Here is an 18,491-nt window from a genome sequence, read left to right as displayed (position 1 = left end):
TCCGGGCAAAGTCCTGTTCTGTGTTGTGTCGTATTTTGCATTACTACTTTGCGGCCGTGAGAACGGCTGCACGTGGTGTGTGATCGCGGGAGCTCTGTGTTTGCGGCCTAGACCTCAGAAGAGGCTCGACGGCTTAATAAGAACCCCCACAACTGGCGCCCCACGTTGGGCGCCATTGTGGGGTTATGAGGGGGAACGGTCTTCCGCCCCGCTCCTGCTCCGCAGGTGCAGCGTCCTCGCTAGCGACCCGCGGAGGGGAACAAAGGGGACAAAGGACGGGGACGACACATAGTTAATACTCGAATGCTATTTATTGCACTTGCAAATAATACAGAGCATGCCGGCTAGCTATACATCAACAAGGTTTTCCTTGCCCTTCCAAGGAAAACCTTGTTGATGTATAGCTAGCCGGCATGCTCTGTATTATTTGCAAGTGCAATAAATAGCATTCGAGTATTAACTATGTGTCGTCCCCGTCATGCCCGTTACTCGTCGGCCACTCAGGCGCGTTCATATACTGAACACGCAACCTCGGCTATAACGGAGATGCATCCATACCACGTGATCTCGGATATACCGAACACGCAACCTTGTTTACAATGAAGATGCATGCATACCACGTGATCTCGGATACCCTGAACACGCAACTTCGGTTATAATGAAGATGCATCCATACCACGTGATCTCGGATATACCGAACACCCAACCTTGTTTACAATGAAGATGCATGCATACCATGCGATCTCGGATACCCTGAACACGCAACTTCGGTTATAGCTGAGATGCATGCATACCACGTGACTTCGGACAAGACGAACGTGTGGCCTCGGTTATAACGAAGATGCATGCATTTTTGTCATAATCGATGTCAACTATCGCTCGATATCTATGATTCGGCAGCGTCGGGCTGCTCTTTTTCTTCTTTTTTTTTTTTTTTTCAAATTACATTAACGTCTTCAAAACTGCTGGCGCGGCTATGCCCTCGGCCAGCGAAGTGTTTTCCGCAAACGAACTCGTCACGGAATAAGTATGATCCGCTAGCACCATGCGACTTTGCCGAAGTGCTCTTCTGCGAGTGCCACTCCTCGTGAGTGCACTTAACTTGTACGCTTGGCAGGGTTATTACACGATTTGTAAGCTGGAGGCTCAAAGGAGGCGCCTGAGAAAGTGAAGCACATTTATCGCGATTTTCAAGAACGCCTGGTAACGGCTTTGTTTCAGCGACTCTGCAGTGAGTCAGTCATATGACACTAGAAGTGTTACAGCTCTAGAAGGGCTAGAAGCGTTCTCCTATAGCACATGTGATAGTACCCTCTGCGCAAAACACCTTAAGAGGTGGAGATGATATCTCACTGAATCAGAGTTGTCATCCAATCTGTGCCATTAGACTCCAGCAGGGTGCACCGAGCGGGCTATGGGCACGGTCTGAAAATTCTTCAAGACGGAGATGATTTATAACGGAAATTCGTTACATATACGTGACATACGGCTTTCCTCGTATGAATGAAGACGGATCTGCTAAAAGGTGGTATATGGGTAGGGAACTAACGAATATTTTTAACAGCTGTTTAACTTTGAGATTGACCAATGCAATAATATGAATGAGCGGGAGAATCAAAAGGGATGGCCTTCAATAGATGTTCGTGCCGGATTAAGCATCCCCCACTGGCATCTTCGCGCGTTCGTTATCCACAAATCAACAATTTATTTATTTATTTATTTATTTATTTATTTATTTATTTATTTATTTATTTATTTATTTATTTATTTATTTATTTATTTATTTATTTATTTATTTATTTACTTGGCGCTGTCATAAGTCTAATTTCTTCCTGGTGCTGATTAGTCAATCCTACGCTGAACAGCCGTGAAAACGTTCAGATGGGCTCCCAATCAGCCACATTAAGCGGCAACTGTGATGTTAACGCTGAATCTTGTAGTCGAAACAAGGAGCAGAGGCCTGCAGCCCTCTATGTAGCTTTGCCCTCCGTTCACCAAAAAAATTAATTGCTTCTTGGTGAATGAGTTTTGCGTTTTTGTTCGTGGCTTCAAGTTTTCAAATCTGTAACGTTGGGGCGAGCGATGGGTTTTTCCGTGCGGGGATGATGGGTAAGCCACGGGCACTCTCATGCTCATCGCCGAGAAGGAGACGGCGCTTCTCCTAAGAAAGCCTCTGGGGGGCGCAGGGCAAACTCGGGTTGTCGGAATGCGACTTAAGGGCCGTCAGTGGAAGGCCTAGAAGGCACCGTCCGCATCTTCAACACAGGACTCGGAGCGCTATACTGCGCGATGCGGCGGGGAGATCGAACGACGCTTTTCAAGCAGCTAGGCCGCCACAACTGTAGATATTTTTGCTCACATCAGCACCGTGGAAAAGCAACTTCTTACGGTCTCCGCTGCAGGCTTAAAAAAACAGGAGATGGGAAGCTTGGGAGGTATTGTCGAAAAAATGTCTCACATCACGTTAAGGGCACGCGCGTCGCAGAACTGGATGTCTCGTCCACTGTCTATCAGTTAGGTATAGGAGTGACTAATTTATCGCGGTCTTCAACTTCTCTGGGGCGGATGTAGGAACGTGTACGTCGAAAATGAGAGTACACTGTGGACCTATTTTCTTTGATGCGATGTCTATGTCACCTTCTCGGTCGTTTCCGTCCTCATTGACGCCTGGCGCAGTCACAAGCTGTTGCGTTCACTCGCTGTAATTGCTCGTCGTCGAATACCCGCCGGCCCACGAACAGAAGAACAGCACCGCCGTCCACGCAGTGGAGTGGGTGCGCATCGCCGGCCAGTTCGCGCTGACACCCCATGAAGCACCACATTCAGTTCCTTCGGTAGGCCAGAGGCTGCCGAACTCAAAAGCCCGCATCCGCGTTTCAAATCACTACCTCCTCATAGAATGCCGTGCAATGCTTCACTGCGCGTTTTTGCGTCTTTCCTGCTCCGCCGCCCCGTCTCACAAAAGGCAGTGCTTTAGCACCCCAGCTACTTCATTCCTGTTTTACGAGCACTAAAATGGCCTTGCTCAAGAGTAGGCTTGGATGTTGTCCTAGAAATATTTTTTGAATCATACTATATTCCATTCAACGTTGCAGTTTGAAGAACTACACGTTCTACCAGCGTTAATAGTGAATACAAAAATTTGACTATGGCAGCATATTAGGGACAAAAGTATTCACTCGTTATTGACCACTGGTGGCTGTAGATGAAGCAGGTAAACATACAAAGCAACGCACTCGAACTTTGCGAGGTCTACAACTTAAGATTTTAGGAGCTGAGCTTTGAAACTTTGACCCTTGAAGACGTCTCATTGAATGTTTTCCGGCAGCAGTACCTTAAGATCGCCCTTACCTTTCGTCTGCAAACAGTTGAGAGACGGAGTAAAGAGAGTTTGAAACATCAAACGAAGAGCAATAGAAGTAATGAGGAAGGTGAGAACATTCCCTTATCTTTTTGGTAGTTTGTAGAGAGTCAGCCTGTCTCACGCCATCTTAGTGCGGTGCCCTTTTCCTTAAAAAACCCTGTTCTCTCTATCTCTTTCAAGCCAATGTACATAATGCAGTTTTGAGAAAATCTGCTCTGACCACAGCTCAAGGTGCACTGGCGAGTCGTCTAGCGATCGCTTCCAATCCTGTAGGCCATAAAAATACTGAAGTAGCAGTTGCCCAGTCCTTAGGAGTGAATAAATCTAAAATCCGAAGAGTAATATGACGACACCTTAAGAGTATGAGGACAGCGTTGATTTGCGAGGGGTGTAATGGCAGCTTGGAGGCTTTATTTCATGAGAGAGCCCCGGCTCCCTTCTCTCGATCCCCTACCCATATCACTCCCTCGACTTGGGGCTGGTGACGTGTTTGATTCTGTGGCAATCATGACAAAATATGTATACGTGGTCCTTCTTATGTTGAGCATGCTTGAAGTGCTGCTCGATATGCAGTCTGTATGGATATTTGCCCACTTTTCATTTTTTTTTTTTTTTTGCATTTTTTCGCCAATTGCTATGGTGCTTTAAACCTTTTGCCTGGTGCGAACTTGGAGAGACCGCAGTGAACTAGGAGCATTCCAGAGCAATTCTTCAATATATGCGCTTTTATGCTACAGTTTTTTATGGGCTGTTTTCCGTTATCTATGCCAAGAATGCTCCATCATGACCCATATAAGTTCAGAACAGCTATACATGTGTTCTGAAACAATCCTTCTCTGCCATTTCTAAGAATCGGGAGTCAGGTAAAACAATATACGATCAAGCGATCCTGCGGTTTCTCATGCAAGGGATCTATAGAGCATGCATCTCTACGAACCTTCCGCTTCGAGCTGTCATACACTTTCGAGAAATTTCTTTGGATCTCATAACTTCCTCGTAACGATATATATATATTAAATATATATGTATACGAGCGCTAAGCGACGTCTTAAAAAATGTGTTGCACGTTGCGCGCACGCGAGAAAATCACGCAGTCCTAAAAATCGTCGCATTGTACTCGAACCTTCCATTACATTGGGATCAATTTATAAGGCAGATGATGAAGGAGCCGTTAAGATTAAAGGTGTCGCGACAGGCACCCATCCTTAGACATTGCCTTTGAAACTCTTTGGTTATTAATTACTATCTTCCCCAACATCAAACTGTTGCAAAATTTGACCAATGAATAGAACAACTCCCTGTATGGCTGAATATCAAAACGTAAATTATTAGGTTTTAACGCAGTCATCATAGCAAATGATTCATATGACCGCTGTAGTATGCACGACTACAGCGGTCATATGAATCATTTGCTATGATAACTGCGACTTTTGGAAGTATAGCGCTACACAGCAGCGCGTACGAAGAGCGCGCCATTACATTGAATCCACCACAGCAAAAAATACATCTACCTCTAATCTTCATTTGCTTCTGACGTGGCACTAGTACCGCAACGAATTAAATCTGGCCCTCATTATGAATCGTTGGGTAGAAAAGCAGCCCCCGAAAATAGCACTCATCAGACCCTCGAGTAGAAAGACTGTGGAGTCTCCTCCACCCCTTCGAAACGTCCTTGCTATCATACCAGCATAATAATTTTGGCTTAGTTGCTAATGTAGCTGTAAAATTATTGCGAGAAAATCCTCGTCGATAGCTTCCTCAAAGTGCATGCCATTCTGCAGCATTTCTGGTAAACCCACAATGCTAGAAAGCAGCGAGGATGCTTCACAGTAAGGAACATGTAGACAGTTTCTGAAAAGCAGTCGTTAAAACCATTTATTGAGAACAACATATCACGACGAAGAAAAAAAAATAACATGCCACAGAATCTAACAAAGCCATAGACAAAAAGGTAGAACATTTTAATTTTTTTCAACTGTTTCCTTTTGTTTGTCTTACTTATTTTAGAAGAGTGATAGATGATTGACGGACTCATGTACACTATGCTCCCGACGCAAATATTGTATATTTAATCGGAACACAAAATTAGCAGCGCACTCTTCACCACTGGAATAACTGACACCTTTGGCAAGAAAAGCGGTGATAGCAACAGCAGAGACATTAGCCTTCAATGGCTGACATTTAGTTCACTTAGAACGACAACTCGAGGAAAACGAACTTTGTGCGCGCACGCAAGATTGACAGAAGCGGATATAGTTCCAAATTCTAGAGGGTTCAAGCCGTGAAACAGCGTTCGAGCCTAAAAGCGTGTACGCAGCTGTTCTGGAACTTTCGAGATTAGGCATATTACCTGCTAATAGTATAGAGAGGTAAACAGCTTCTTGACATTTAAATACAATTCACTTAAATAAGCTGCATCTGGAAACGAGATCGACTATTCGAATTTGCATTGCAAACCTGATACATTCCTTTCAAAAACCAGAACCTTTACAGCGACATAGAATTCTGGTTAGGTTTTTTTTTTTTTTGTCTTTTGTGGCTGACTTGTTTTTGTGAGCTATCTTAGATACTTTGTAAAAATTGGAAAATTTTCATTGCGAAATTTGCTTCATATTTGCCAGCGCATAATTCTTTCTTTTTGGTTCAGGAGATGACAGTCCTAGAAACATAACGGAGACGCGTGTGCAATATAACAAGCTATTATTGTTAGGCTGGCTGCGAAACTCGCACGCCGCCATTTTTTTTTTATTACAAATGTTCCCATAGAACCGCATATATTCGGCTGTTGACTTTATTGCAAAACTTTGAGCACCTAATGCGATCTTTAACCTTCAGTTCAACGTGCACGCGCCAAAGCGCTGGCGAAATAATGCTGACGAGCGTTGCTAACAAACGCTTCACGCCCATAACACGTGCGTGAAACAAATGCATAAGGACATTGCATTGACTGCCTTCGATTGTCATTTGTTGTCGTAGTAGTGATTGCGCATAAAATGGGAAGGCTGTAAGTGTAGCGGATTTAGTTTCGTTGTATCTTTACTTGGCGAGTTGCGACAGGCCACGCGCTCATAAAAATCCCGCATTCTGTCAAGCTTGCGTTAGCGTAAGACGTGGTTACTGATTCTTCTTCATTTGCATAAAACTAAAATTCATTCACTGACTTGCTTCCAACTGAATATACATTCACGTGAAAATAAACTGCAACACGAAACGAGAGAAGAAAAACAAATTCTGTGTACTAAAACAAGCACATTTCTGGACCCTCAGCGAGCTGATTGAGTGCCCCTGTGGGATGACTAGAAAGTTAACCTCGGACTTGGACCCACTGGGGCTCAAGGTGGATCGATCCACTGGTATAATATTTTGATGTGTACTCAAGAACGCTACGCGCATTTGTGATTACAATAGCGAAAAGTTTTCGAACAAGCCCGCCATTGCAAAGCTGGTACGGTTACCCTCGCATGAGATTCAACATCAACAAAGCATACTTTAATGCTCACTCTAACAAATATCTGTAAATAAATAATGATAAATGAAAGTGTGCACGCGACATCTGCAACCGCATGACGGCTGAGAGCGAACTCAATCGCATCCATTATGAAGGTGTCTCCGAGAACGCGGCAAATGGAAAGTAACACGTCTTTTTGTTTCGGTAAAATACGGACAACGGCTTGAAAGCTTCAAATGAGAATGCGCTGCATCTAGGAACAATGCGCAGGGCGAGAATATAATGCAACAATATAGAGAGACGCCTCGCTTTTGAACGCGTTTTCTTTCTTTTTTGTTTTCGTACTACTTCAAAGCAAATAGGCAACTCTCTTTCTTTTCTTTTTTTCTCAGCTTGAGCCACCAACCTCTCGTCGTCAAGCCCTTCAGCGAGGTGCACAAAGCCCGCACAAACCCCACATTGATTAAAAACCGAAACTACCGCATTTATCCACACAACTGCGTACCATGTTACTTTAAACAGTGGCCGGAACAGCCATTGCGCGTATCGCGAATATGTTCACTTGACACTCCCGCTTTCGGAAAAAGTTCTGTACAGATCGTCTTAACTCGCGTCTTTTCGTACAGACGCGACTGTGACTCGACCGAGGGCGCCGATTTTTGCGGGAGCAGCGCTCGATCCTTCATGCATGCCTCGTCGTCGCGGATTACGCGTGTCGACGCGGTATACGAACGATAAGACGAAACGGAACACACCACTAGCGAAATCTTGTGAAGCACAGTTGCCCGCACACTTTCACTGTCTCTGTTCACCGTGGCCTCCGTGCAGCGTCCCGTCCGCGGGGCCTCTGTCGCAGCCGCTGAGACGGCGACACCGTTGTGAGCTTCGCGCCGGCTTGGTGGCCTGGTTCTCGTCGCTCGGCGACCGCTAGGTCTGAAAAAAGCACACAGGAAAAGAATGATGTCAATTATAGGACAGCGTGCTGAGGGCGTGTGATTAGAACTTACAGAATGCCAATAAGTATTCTTCGGCAAATATTCTTTATTTGCCCTCATTCTAAAGTATTTCTCGACAACTTTCCTTAACGAAAAAGAATATTTTGGTTCTGTAACAAACTGATCAGAATACAGGAACTTGAGTAGTTCGGGGGGAAAATGGAATTTTTTATATTACAGAGTTTTGAAAACCGTAATTAATGTTACGAACTGATTGACAACCTGCACAGTTCGGATGCGCTTAACATACCTCCGAAATGAAGCCTCCTATCAATGATGTTATATATTAGTATTTGACATCCTTACAAAGAAAAATAAACACCCGGCTAGGCGTCCAACTATATCTAGACTACAACTATGATTTTCACTGCGGCACTGTGGAAACTTTCTCATGACATCATGAGTAATTTGGAAATGTTTTGTTCCCAGCACAAATTTATGATGCCGGAAACATGTGCAGCTGAAATATGTTTGTAGCGGTCCTTAGAGAAGATTGATAGCGTAAAATAAAACGCGGAGTTTAGTTTGCAAAATGTGTGGTTAGGGTTCATATTTATTATTATGAAAAAGAGTAGCTATCCTTTATACCAACCTATTTTAGAAAACGAAACGCGACAAGAACCTTCAGGGCCTGTGTTTCTTACAATATTTTATTCTATCAGAGAACGGATCTCAAAATACGTCTCAGTAGCTTTACGTTACTTTCCACAGGGAGTGATATAGATAATATTAAAGGAAGCAATGATGACGATGGTTACGAATTTAGCTAAATGACGCAAAGATTACTTTGTCAAACAGTGCTGTTGTTAACGTTTTGTCTACAATAAGTTGGGTCAGTGACCAATTTTTCTAAGCATATACCCCAAGAAGCTGAACTGTTTACTGGGAGAAAGGAAACCTAACCTAACCTAACCTGCCTGCCTGCGGTGGCTTTTGCAATCGGATCCTGCAGCCCCCGCATAAACTGTCATAAGAAAATTGGTTCAGGTGGAAAGCGGTTCTAGAAGAGGGAAGAATAAAAAAACAAACAAGAAAACAATGTTGTTGTCACTATGCAAGGACACTTGATGCGAGAGCATTCAATTATCCTCACCCTGTCAAACGGCAGTCAGTGCTGGATGCCGTAGCTTTTTACTTTATATTGTGTTTTATGCGCACATTCCTGAGCAGAAGTCGAATGTACAAAAATCATCAATGCACCTTCTAGCCTTTCAGTGTCATCTCTAAAAATCCGAACAACTAAATTTAGGGGCAAATGCGAGCTTGCCATTTACACAAATGATACAAATAATATCGGCGGATCACCTTTTTTTTTTTAACGAAGATGTGAACGCATTTCATTTCGCATGATAGCCAGCGCCATGAGAGAGAGAAAGAATGAAACAGAATTGCAGGGAGGTTAACTAGGTGATGCTCAGTAGGCTACCCCATATGTGGGAAAGGGAACAAAGAGAAAAAAAGGAAAGAAAGAGAAGACAACATAAATATTTAGGACTTAATGTTGGTTTGAAAGAGGGGACGAAGGAAGAAGCAATCTTCCCATATGAGCCCTCGATTAACCTACGCTTGAAACTATACATAGCGTCAATGCTATGTATATCGCTGTCCACTGCCCACGTTATTTCCTGTATTTTAAAGGGACAGACTTGGGTATAGTCCCTTGTGAATTATGACCATGGCTCTCTAGCAGCTAGAGATCACTCTCAATGATAACGGGCCTTTTATAAAAGACAAAAGGGGAAACAAAGATAACACTGTCGCCACCAGCGGCCGATTTCAAAGTAAATTGCATGTGTTGACAAGAACTGTTAGCGCTTGCCCTAGAAGATATATATCATCATCATCGGCAACTACGGTCTCCTCCTCGGTAAAGAGTTAATTATGCGGTGGAAAAGTGTTTAAATTCAGTTTTAGTCGCGATAAATTGGTTTTAATGCCCCAAAACTAACATTCACGTATCCGGAAGTAGCCGGGGAGGTAAGTAAATTACTCAGATTGTCCTCGCGTTCCTTCAGAGGAATAATGAAGTAAGATTCAGCCCGAAGGGCACAATTAACGTCTCCTTATCTGCCAAGCAGCCCTAGTACATTGTTGTAGCCCTGTTTTATTTCTTGTTTTCAGTTATTTTGCTTTTATGCCTGCAAACCGCCCGTGAAGAGAAGTGTTTTGCCCAACAACCATTTTGGTTAGTCAAACATTCATTTTCTAAAAAGAAAAAAAAAGAAAATTTCAACTCAAATAAACTTGGTATTACTACCTGAAGTTAGGAGCTCTTGCATTTGTCACCTTGTTTATTTGCTGCGCACGTACGCTGTAGACGAAATCGCACCCTTAAAGGTTCATTACCGTATCTGTACCCTCCAGAAGAGGTGCACAGAGGCGCCTTTTAATGGGCGCAGTGCTGCTTGTTGCACCCGAATAAAAGGGTGCATCAGTACTTCAATGCTCTCTTTCTGGAAGGCCGCTAAAGGCACGGAAATGCACCTTTAAGAGTGCGATTTTAGTTACAGTGTATCACGATTGTCAGTGCCAAGAACGGAATCAACGTGGCCGGTGGCAGTAGGGAAATGAAGTTGTCTCCAAACAAGGCAGAGTGTTCGGCCTACAGTGAAGTCGACCGTTCCAGAATGGCGGTTCTAAAAAGAGTTCGTTTGGCACTCATTGCGATTTTGCTGAGCGCGTTCTTGGCCGGCGTTTAGCGGACATGAATCAATGTGGTGGTTTTTTGTTTGTTTTTGTTTCGTTTTTTCTGTCCCACCCGTGAAGTCGCTCTCTTGGCTCACAGGCATGTCTGTGAAAGGGGGTTTGCAGAGAGGGGGTTCGGGGAACAGGACAGACTTGCCTTTGAACAGAGTGCATGATCGATGGCACGAACAGCGCGGCGTTCCGCTATGCCGTAGTTGAAGCTCCATTCCCTTCCATTCTCTTTGCACCAAAGCTTCAACACGCAGAGCCACTCCGACAGCTCAATGAATAACCTTCACAGGTGTGGTGTTTTGCTTTGAGTCCCTGATGACGAAATCACCGTAAACTCAGTTCAAAGAAGAAAATACATATTACTGATCTGCTTTTATATATGTTATGTGTATTGGCTGATATGTTGTTTCTTTGTGAGTAACATAATTAGCTCTGCGCAAACGGCAATGCTGCTTGGTACCTACAGGTTGAGCGACGCATGTTGATAACACACTTTCTTCGCTGTCTCCAAACGAGTCATTTTTCTGGACAACTTCGAGACCGAAGCACGAACCGACGCAAGATATATATATATATATATATATATATATATATATATATATATATATTCTTATTGGACACGCGCTGCCGGACACCAGGAGAAGCCGGAGACCACGGCCCATTTGCTCGCAACAGCGCACAAAGAAACCCAAGGTTAGGCACAAGCTTGTGTCGTGATCCAGCCTGCTTCTATTCCATACTTTTGCAGCTAAGGAAAACCTTAAGGATTCGATGGGCACGTCTTTGAGTTCGTATACACTTGTCTGAACGTGGAGAGAGGCACGAATCACAGCGGGAGGAGTATCGTATTTGCTCGCATAAAAGACGCACTTTGCTGTAAAAAACATGTTGAACGTGGCTAAACCTATTATAAAGTGTCATATCGCAAAGTTGGCGTATATGATTGATGTAGGTGACGTTGTCGCTGCATTCTCGTCCGCAAATTGTTCACTTCTGTTGGCGAAGCGTATTTCTGCCTCCAATGACTGCCGCGAAGGACCAGGCTTGCTATCAATTTCTAAGCCGACTAAATTAACTCGGCTAAACCACGTGGTATATATGCCTCTGCTGACGTCACAGAAAGGTTTAACGAAAGAAAGTAGATTGTCAGGTAACCTTTAGGTAGGTGACGTCATGAAAGCCGCCGGCCATTCAGTGGCCGATCATATCATCACTTGCCAGTTACCACCTGCCAGAGGACGCATCTATGGTCGAAAGTAAAAGAAGTACTACCGCTTGTTTTTCAGATTTATCCCGTGCGTTGGTATACGCTCGCCTTAAAAAAAATGCTCCTGTTTGGCGCATGCGTTAGGTGCGTGTTGTCAGATTTACACTTTGGTCGTATAATGCTTCCAAAATTTGAATGAACATTGTGGGGATGCGTTATTTATGTGAGTAAATACGACACTCGCAACGTGAAGAAATGGAGGCCACACTTTCTATAGCGACATATTGGCAGGCGTGGTAACTATCACTGCAGTTTATAGCTGTTAATTTTTTTACTGGGAACTCGCTGAAATTATCCAGGGAGGGGAACGAACAAAAGAAGACACAAGGAACAAGTGTTTAGCAGGAGCCGTAATCATTTAAACACATTTAGTTATGATTATGAAATACAGACCAGCCCTTTTATTACGACATGGTTATATAGTTCCCGTCATATCAAAACTCCGCCGCCATCATAGACGGCGACACTTGTCCCTTTTATTTTGTCTCCTGCGTTGGCATAATTTTCTGTTAACTCAAACATGAACCAACTCGACCGGCAGGAAGTACTTTTAAGTAACAGAGGAAATTTTCCGATTGATCAAGATAACTGAAGACAGGACCAGTTGCAGGGCACTACCCACAGGAAGCGAATGCAAAATTGGCCCCCTAACGCGTCCGAAAAGTTCATGGTCGTATACCACAACCTCCAATGGGCGTCGGGTGATGCGGTGAACACGCTGCTGAAAATGACTTTGAGTTCGTATAGTCGGGGATTGGAATTTCATATTCAAAATAAACGCGACGACACATCTACGCGTCAAAGGAAGATAGGAAGCGGCAGAGAACCGGCCAGAACAGAGCGAATGTCTTGGTATACCGGGTGTCCCAGCTAACTTGAACCAAGGGTTACAAAATAATATATTTGAGGTAGGTCAGTGAAACCAGTTGCATACAACTACCAGCCTGCTTGCGCACTACACGCAATTTTTTGTTTTGCAATTAGTTAATTGGCTAATTATTTTAATTTTTCTAATTTAATAAATATTCACCTAAGACCAAAAGTGCGAATTGGAAAGTTGTAGAGCACCTTCAGAAACCCCCATTCCATTAATTGCGATGAAGAAAGTCTCACGTGTATCTTTTTTTTCCGGGCTCAAAAGAAAGCCCGCGAAATACAAATAATACCACGTGACTAGCGCATTTGAGCGCAGCGATCGTGGTGCTCTCAGTCGTGGTTTGAGCGAACGAAATCAGCTGCGGCCGTGACCCGATGGTCCCGTTGCAGCGGCAGGCAGAAATGTTGGCGATGGTTGGAGCGAGCTTGAGCTCGCCCGTTGTCACCGCGATCTTCGCCAGGCCTTTGCACCGCAGCAGCCTACATCACGACAGGCGGATGACGATAAAGAACCGGCAAATGAAGGTGCAGCGCTAATTGTAGTCGAGTCACATGTCATCTCGCCCCTTTCCCCAAGCCTGTATGCGCAGATTCAGTGGCTGATACCTTATCGTTCATCCGTTTACCGTAAAGTTCGCTGATGGGAGAGAAGGAAGGTTTGTTAGTATCCCGGTGGTGTCGGCTCGCCGCTCTGGGTGCTGCTTGCACCATCACGTGGGCCGGCTGTCGGACGCGGGCGAAGAAGCCATCACAGGCATATCGGCCTGCCGCTTTAACGGGGCAAAGGAGACACGGCCGCAGCTAATTTCGTTCGCTCAGACCACGACTGAGAGCACCACAATCGCAGCGCACAAATGCACTAGTCACGTGGTATTATTTGTATTTCGCGGGCTTTCTTTTGAGCCCAGAAAAAAAGATACACGTGAGACTTTCTTTATCGCAATTAATGGAATGGGGGTTTCTGAAGGTGCTCTACAAGTTTCCAATTCACATGTTTGGTCTAAAGCCGATATTTAATCAATTCGAAAAATTAACATAATTAGCTAATTAAGTAATTGTAAAACAAAAAATCGCCTGTAGTGCGCAAGGAGGCTGGCAGTTGAATGCAATTGGTTTCACTGACCTACCTCAAATGTATTATTTTGTATCCCTTGGTTCAAGTTAGTTGGGACACCCGGTATATATATATATGCCACTGAAGCGCCAGAAGACCGGGTCAGCCCTATAATGCCAGTTCAGATCGGGCGCAAGTTAGCGTTGACAAAATTGATTTCACGCCTTTGGCAAGGCAAAATTACAGTCACAGCTTTTTTTAATAAAGAAAATATTTTTGCCTCCACCACAAGTGCAGTTAGCTGAAGAAAACAAGATGGCCGCTACGCATCCTGCTTTAATATTCTGCTTTTCTTCACCTTTCTTGCTCACCACTCACGGAAAGTTGCAGTGCTGATGCTAATGCTTACTTATAGAGCACAGATCTCCGAGGTATCTCTTTTGCGTATGAAATATGTACGTATTCATTTTATCTTGCTATTGTTGTTGTTGCTGCTGTAAACAGTCTGTTGTCTTTTGCCTCGGCTGCCCGTCCCAGTCGAAGATTTGTGGTGTTCTGCACCAGTTACGTCTTCGAGATCTGTGTACTCCGCGGCCCTTTGTCGTACCTTTTCCATGGCCATGGATAAGAGCTCAAAATCTGAAACAACTTCTCGTTTCGGAAGCTGAATTGGCGTACTCCATAAAACACTGAAATACTACTCCCTTGTGCTTTCCTTTCCAAGGCAACAAAGTTGGCTCGCAGCGTTTGTTCCCTTGGAGGCAATAAAGTGACGCAGCTTAAGTTGCCTTATTGTTCGAAGCCTCGCTCATTATTCTTATTGCGCGAATATTATAATCTTTCGGCAGAAAGGAGTGTTGGAGCTCGCTGGTCGTCAACCGCGAATAACATTTCCCGCACTGAACACCGCTCGCTATGTTACTCTGACCGCCTATAATTCACACTGATCACATTGGCGAAAGCTAAAAGAGAATCAACGCGTGTTCCGCTTCGCCATTTTTTTTTTTTCTGCGTCAGATGTGAATATTTGTTTATGTATGTGTGTTGCGGTGTGTGTTTTATTCAGGCAGTGGCATCACTATGTGAGGAGAGGTTAGGGCTCTTCTTGCTTCTCCTGCCTTGCCTCTAGTTCTTGTCGTGTCTACAAACGCAGCCCAATAGTAACATAGTATTAAAAGGGCACCAAACCAACGACATACTAAAAACAAATCGAGGCAAAATCTTCTGTTGAAGCCGTTTCATAAACCAGCTGAAGACAGCAACACGGATAAGTGAAAAATAAAACATTATTTAATAAAGGCGAAAGTTTGACACAATATTTTTGCGCAAATGTTGCATACGTCAAGCTGCGAACTTGACGTCCGCCAAAAACAAGCCCCCCCCCCCCCCCCCCTTTTTTTTTTTTTTCTGGCGCAAAATACTTACATATATGCATTCATGCAGCCGATTTCTTTGTCTCACCATATATTTCCCAGCCATAACAAAGCATTATTTGCTTAGAAGATTGTTTTCGGTTATTGTGAATCAGCTTTGCTATGCTTGTTTCCCTCCAAAGGCTAACATGAATGAAATGGCAATGATAATTGAATGAGAAGAAATCTATAGCCCGGGCCCTGACATAAACCGGTGTTCTTAAAAATCGATGAAAAAGAAAAAAAAAAAAAAACTTCGGGAACTCCTAAGCATCAATTAGCAGAATGACGAGATAGCATTAAAGGCTCCGCAAACGCAGCTTTGCATAGAAAGAAAGCAGCGAAAACTGTTCACTGGCTCACTGTCGCCGCCGAGCGCAAAAGCACGCCCGGCGCCAGTATATCTGCTGTAGGGCTTTCGAATTACCAGAACGAGGCCATGTGTTTTGACGTCAAGACCTTTTGGGCCAATCCGGATTTTCGCTATAGAGGACATCGTAAAGTCCGCCCTAAAGTTATTGCGTTAAAACGTATGGAAATACAGTGGAAAAGGCCGCCGCGGTGGCTCTGTGGTTAGGGTGCTCGACTGCTGTGCCCAGGGACGCAGGATCAAATTCCCGGCCGCGGCGGCCGCTTTTCGGTGGAAGCGACAAGCAATGCGCCCGTGTGCTGCGCGATGTCAGTACACGTCAAAGAACCATGTAGCAGAAATTTCCGGAGCCCTCCCCTATGGCGCTTCTCATAGCCCGAGTCGCTTTAGCACGTTAAACGCCATAATCCAAGACAGTGCAAACCCTCTGCGGAACTCGTAATAATAATTAAGGTGAAAGCCTTTAATGGCTCATGCTGTCGTGGACAAAATGTGTCCCGCTTTTGCGGCGGCTCTGATTGGCTGAGGCGGAATGGCGTCATAGAGCTCTTGATCAATCACAGAGCACCACCACAGTATGCGCGAATGTGTGCCTTATATGGCCATATGGCAATCAATGATCAATTACTAATTAATTAATTAATTAATTAATAATCGATGACTAATTAGGTATTTCATTGATTTACTAACTAATAATTAATCAATTGCCTGCTTGATGACTAGTCAGTTATTAGTAATTATGTATTGATTAATTATTTACTAATTAGTGCCAGTTGCTTAGCAGAATGTGGCACTCGGGCTTTCGCCTTTGACTACTTTATTCGCTAAAGTCCTTCCTCCTCACTTCGGACACTTAATTAACAATCTCAAAGATGCACGTTATAGGACAATTGAACGACTTTTCGTCTGGTTTCACCTATTCAGTTAGCACTGGAGTCTTCAGAGAAGCATTAGCAATAAACGAAGCAAATGACGATGACACCTTGAGGACCGAATTATCTTTGCAACAAACTTGTTGCCCGTTGCAGGAATCTCTTTCTTCAAGTATAATGCAGCGCAAAAGCCGAGGTACTCATCACATATCATACATCTACTCAGAAAAACGTATACAGCTCACAACTGTATGCACTTTCAATGAGTTTCTTTCGTATATCTCCTTTCTCGAAAAAAAAAAAAAGTCAAATCATAGAGTATTAAAGCGAGATCTGCAAAACGTTTGCAGAACCAGGCGCCAGATAACCCGACACGTCATGAGACGACCAGACGAATATGCTGAAAATATGTCATCGCAAAACAGAGTCAATGCCTCTCTGTGAAAGCACTCAGACAGTCGTGCAGAAAAAAAAAAACAGTATCGTGGATAAAACATGTATAAGCAAAGAGATACTAAGGGAAATAACAAGGAGGAAATAACAGCGAGCAAAACCAGTAAAGTGGTTAAAGTTGAATATAAGTCAGGATATATATAAATATCATTCAGAAAGGTAAATCCTTTCTTTGATCGTGAAACTGACAGCGCGCTAAAGCACCGGTCAACCCATTTAAAATAAATCAGGTGTAAATGATTTCCCACTTCTCTCTTTCGCATGCTTTATCTCAGACTCATAGTGTTGACATTCAAATTCACGTTCAGGTCCATAGTGCATTCACAATCAGATATCCCGTATTTCTTACAGTGGTCGGCAAGATGGTCGCTCTGCTAATTAACACATGCGGTGCTCTCTCAAAGCCCCTGAGCGTCCAGTGAAGCCAGTATATGGCAATACTATAGGTACCTTCCTTACACGAGTATGAAGTAAAAGCACTCGAAAAACGCAAATATCACTGGGAGATCCCTCAAAATTCTGTTATTTCCAAGTTTGCTGACCGATGCTGAGTGTTGCCGAGTTAGCAGTTTTCCAGCTAAATTTTGCGGTTTTTACAGTGAGCAGAAATGCTCTACCGTGGAAGGCTGGATTTTTGGCGGTTTTTCAGGGCTGTCGTTTTTTTTTTTTTTTTTATGGGCGCATTTCGTGCTCCTGCAATTTTTCTTTATACTAGTGCGATTTCTTTGAAATTATATTCATTTCTTCCAGTGAACGTCGCTGTGAGCGCATGACTTCAGTGAGATCTAAAGGCGGTGAATATTCGAACGCGCCAAATACGCCCAGAATTGATTTTAGGACATTTTTTCTAATGCATGCGCTCATCGAATCTGCTGTGCTGATGCTGTCCATGCGGCCCGACGGACTTGTCAAGTATGTGCAGAAGTTTAGGAAAGACTGGCTGCAGGACCCTAAGGTTCGAGAAAAAAAAATCACTGCCATTCAACTTTAGGAGCACAGCTGCATTATGGGCTGAAGTGAACTTGTCTACAGGATGCTTCCGGCAGGGCTTCTGCTGTGGTAGAACGCAGAGGTTGCACCCGGTTCAATCGCCTAAACGCTTCTTCGCTTGTCACTTGTAAACAGGGAACCTTATGGGAACAGAAATGATGAAAAAAACCCTGCCTTATTAAAGCGAGACTTCGGAGGGAAAGTAAATACTGATCAAACTGCGAACTGCTCGCAAGTTTATCAATGTGCTCTTTGGGAGCAGTAATGGAATTATGTTTAGAACCGCTGGGAGGAGAGGACGATTGTAAATCCCGGCCGCGGCTGCCGCTTTTTGATGAAGGCGAGAAGCAAGGTACCCGTGAAAAAAAAAATCCAGGTGGTCGAAATTTCCGGAGCCGTCCTCTACGGTGTCTCATATCTTGAGCCGCTTTAGGAACTTTAAAACTCCTTAAAACGAAACTAAACCATCTTCCGAAACTTGTCTGTGCTTCCTCTGTTCATGGCGTGTGACTAAGTGGCTTGCGAGCTATTTTATCTCATGATTCCCTCGTCCACCGTTTTTGCCACTGTGGGATGAGCCCTCAGCTATCTTTCTTTCTTTTTTTTTTCGTTTACCGCAATTGTGCAAGCGATGATCTTGATTTGTAAACATGCATAGCCTGCTCTTCATTATAATATAACAGCCGGCAGTCA

The 18,491-nt window shown here is 44.0% G+C and overlaps 1 protein-coding gene across 1 annotated transcript in view; it reads right to left on the bottom strand.

The window, feature by feature from the left end:
• Positions 1 to 5,203: 5,203 nt before the first annotated feature.
• LOC146199468 (uncharacterized) overlaps positions 5,204 to 18,491 on the bottom strand; it is a 51,499-nt gene continuing 38,211 nt past the window's right edge. Inside the window, exon 2 of the mRNA XM_084594955.1 lies at positions 5,204 to 7,745. Within this exon, the coding sequence (XP_084451081.1) occupies positions 7,740 to 7,745 (6 nt within the window). The 3' untranslated portion in view covers positions 5,204 to 7,739. The remainder of the gene's footprint in view (positions 7,746 to 18,491) is intronic.

This window comes from Amblyomma maculatum, chromosome 2 (genome assembly GCF_055883805.1).
Source record: "Amblyomma maculatum isolate TAMU_Amacu chromosome 2, ASM5588380v1, whole genome shotgun sequence".
Lineage (NCBI taxonomy): Eukaryota > Metazoa > Arthropoda > Arachnida > Ixodida > Ixodidae > Amblyomma > Amblyomma maculatum.
This window is presented reverse-complemented; position numbering and strand designations above follow the sequence as displayed.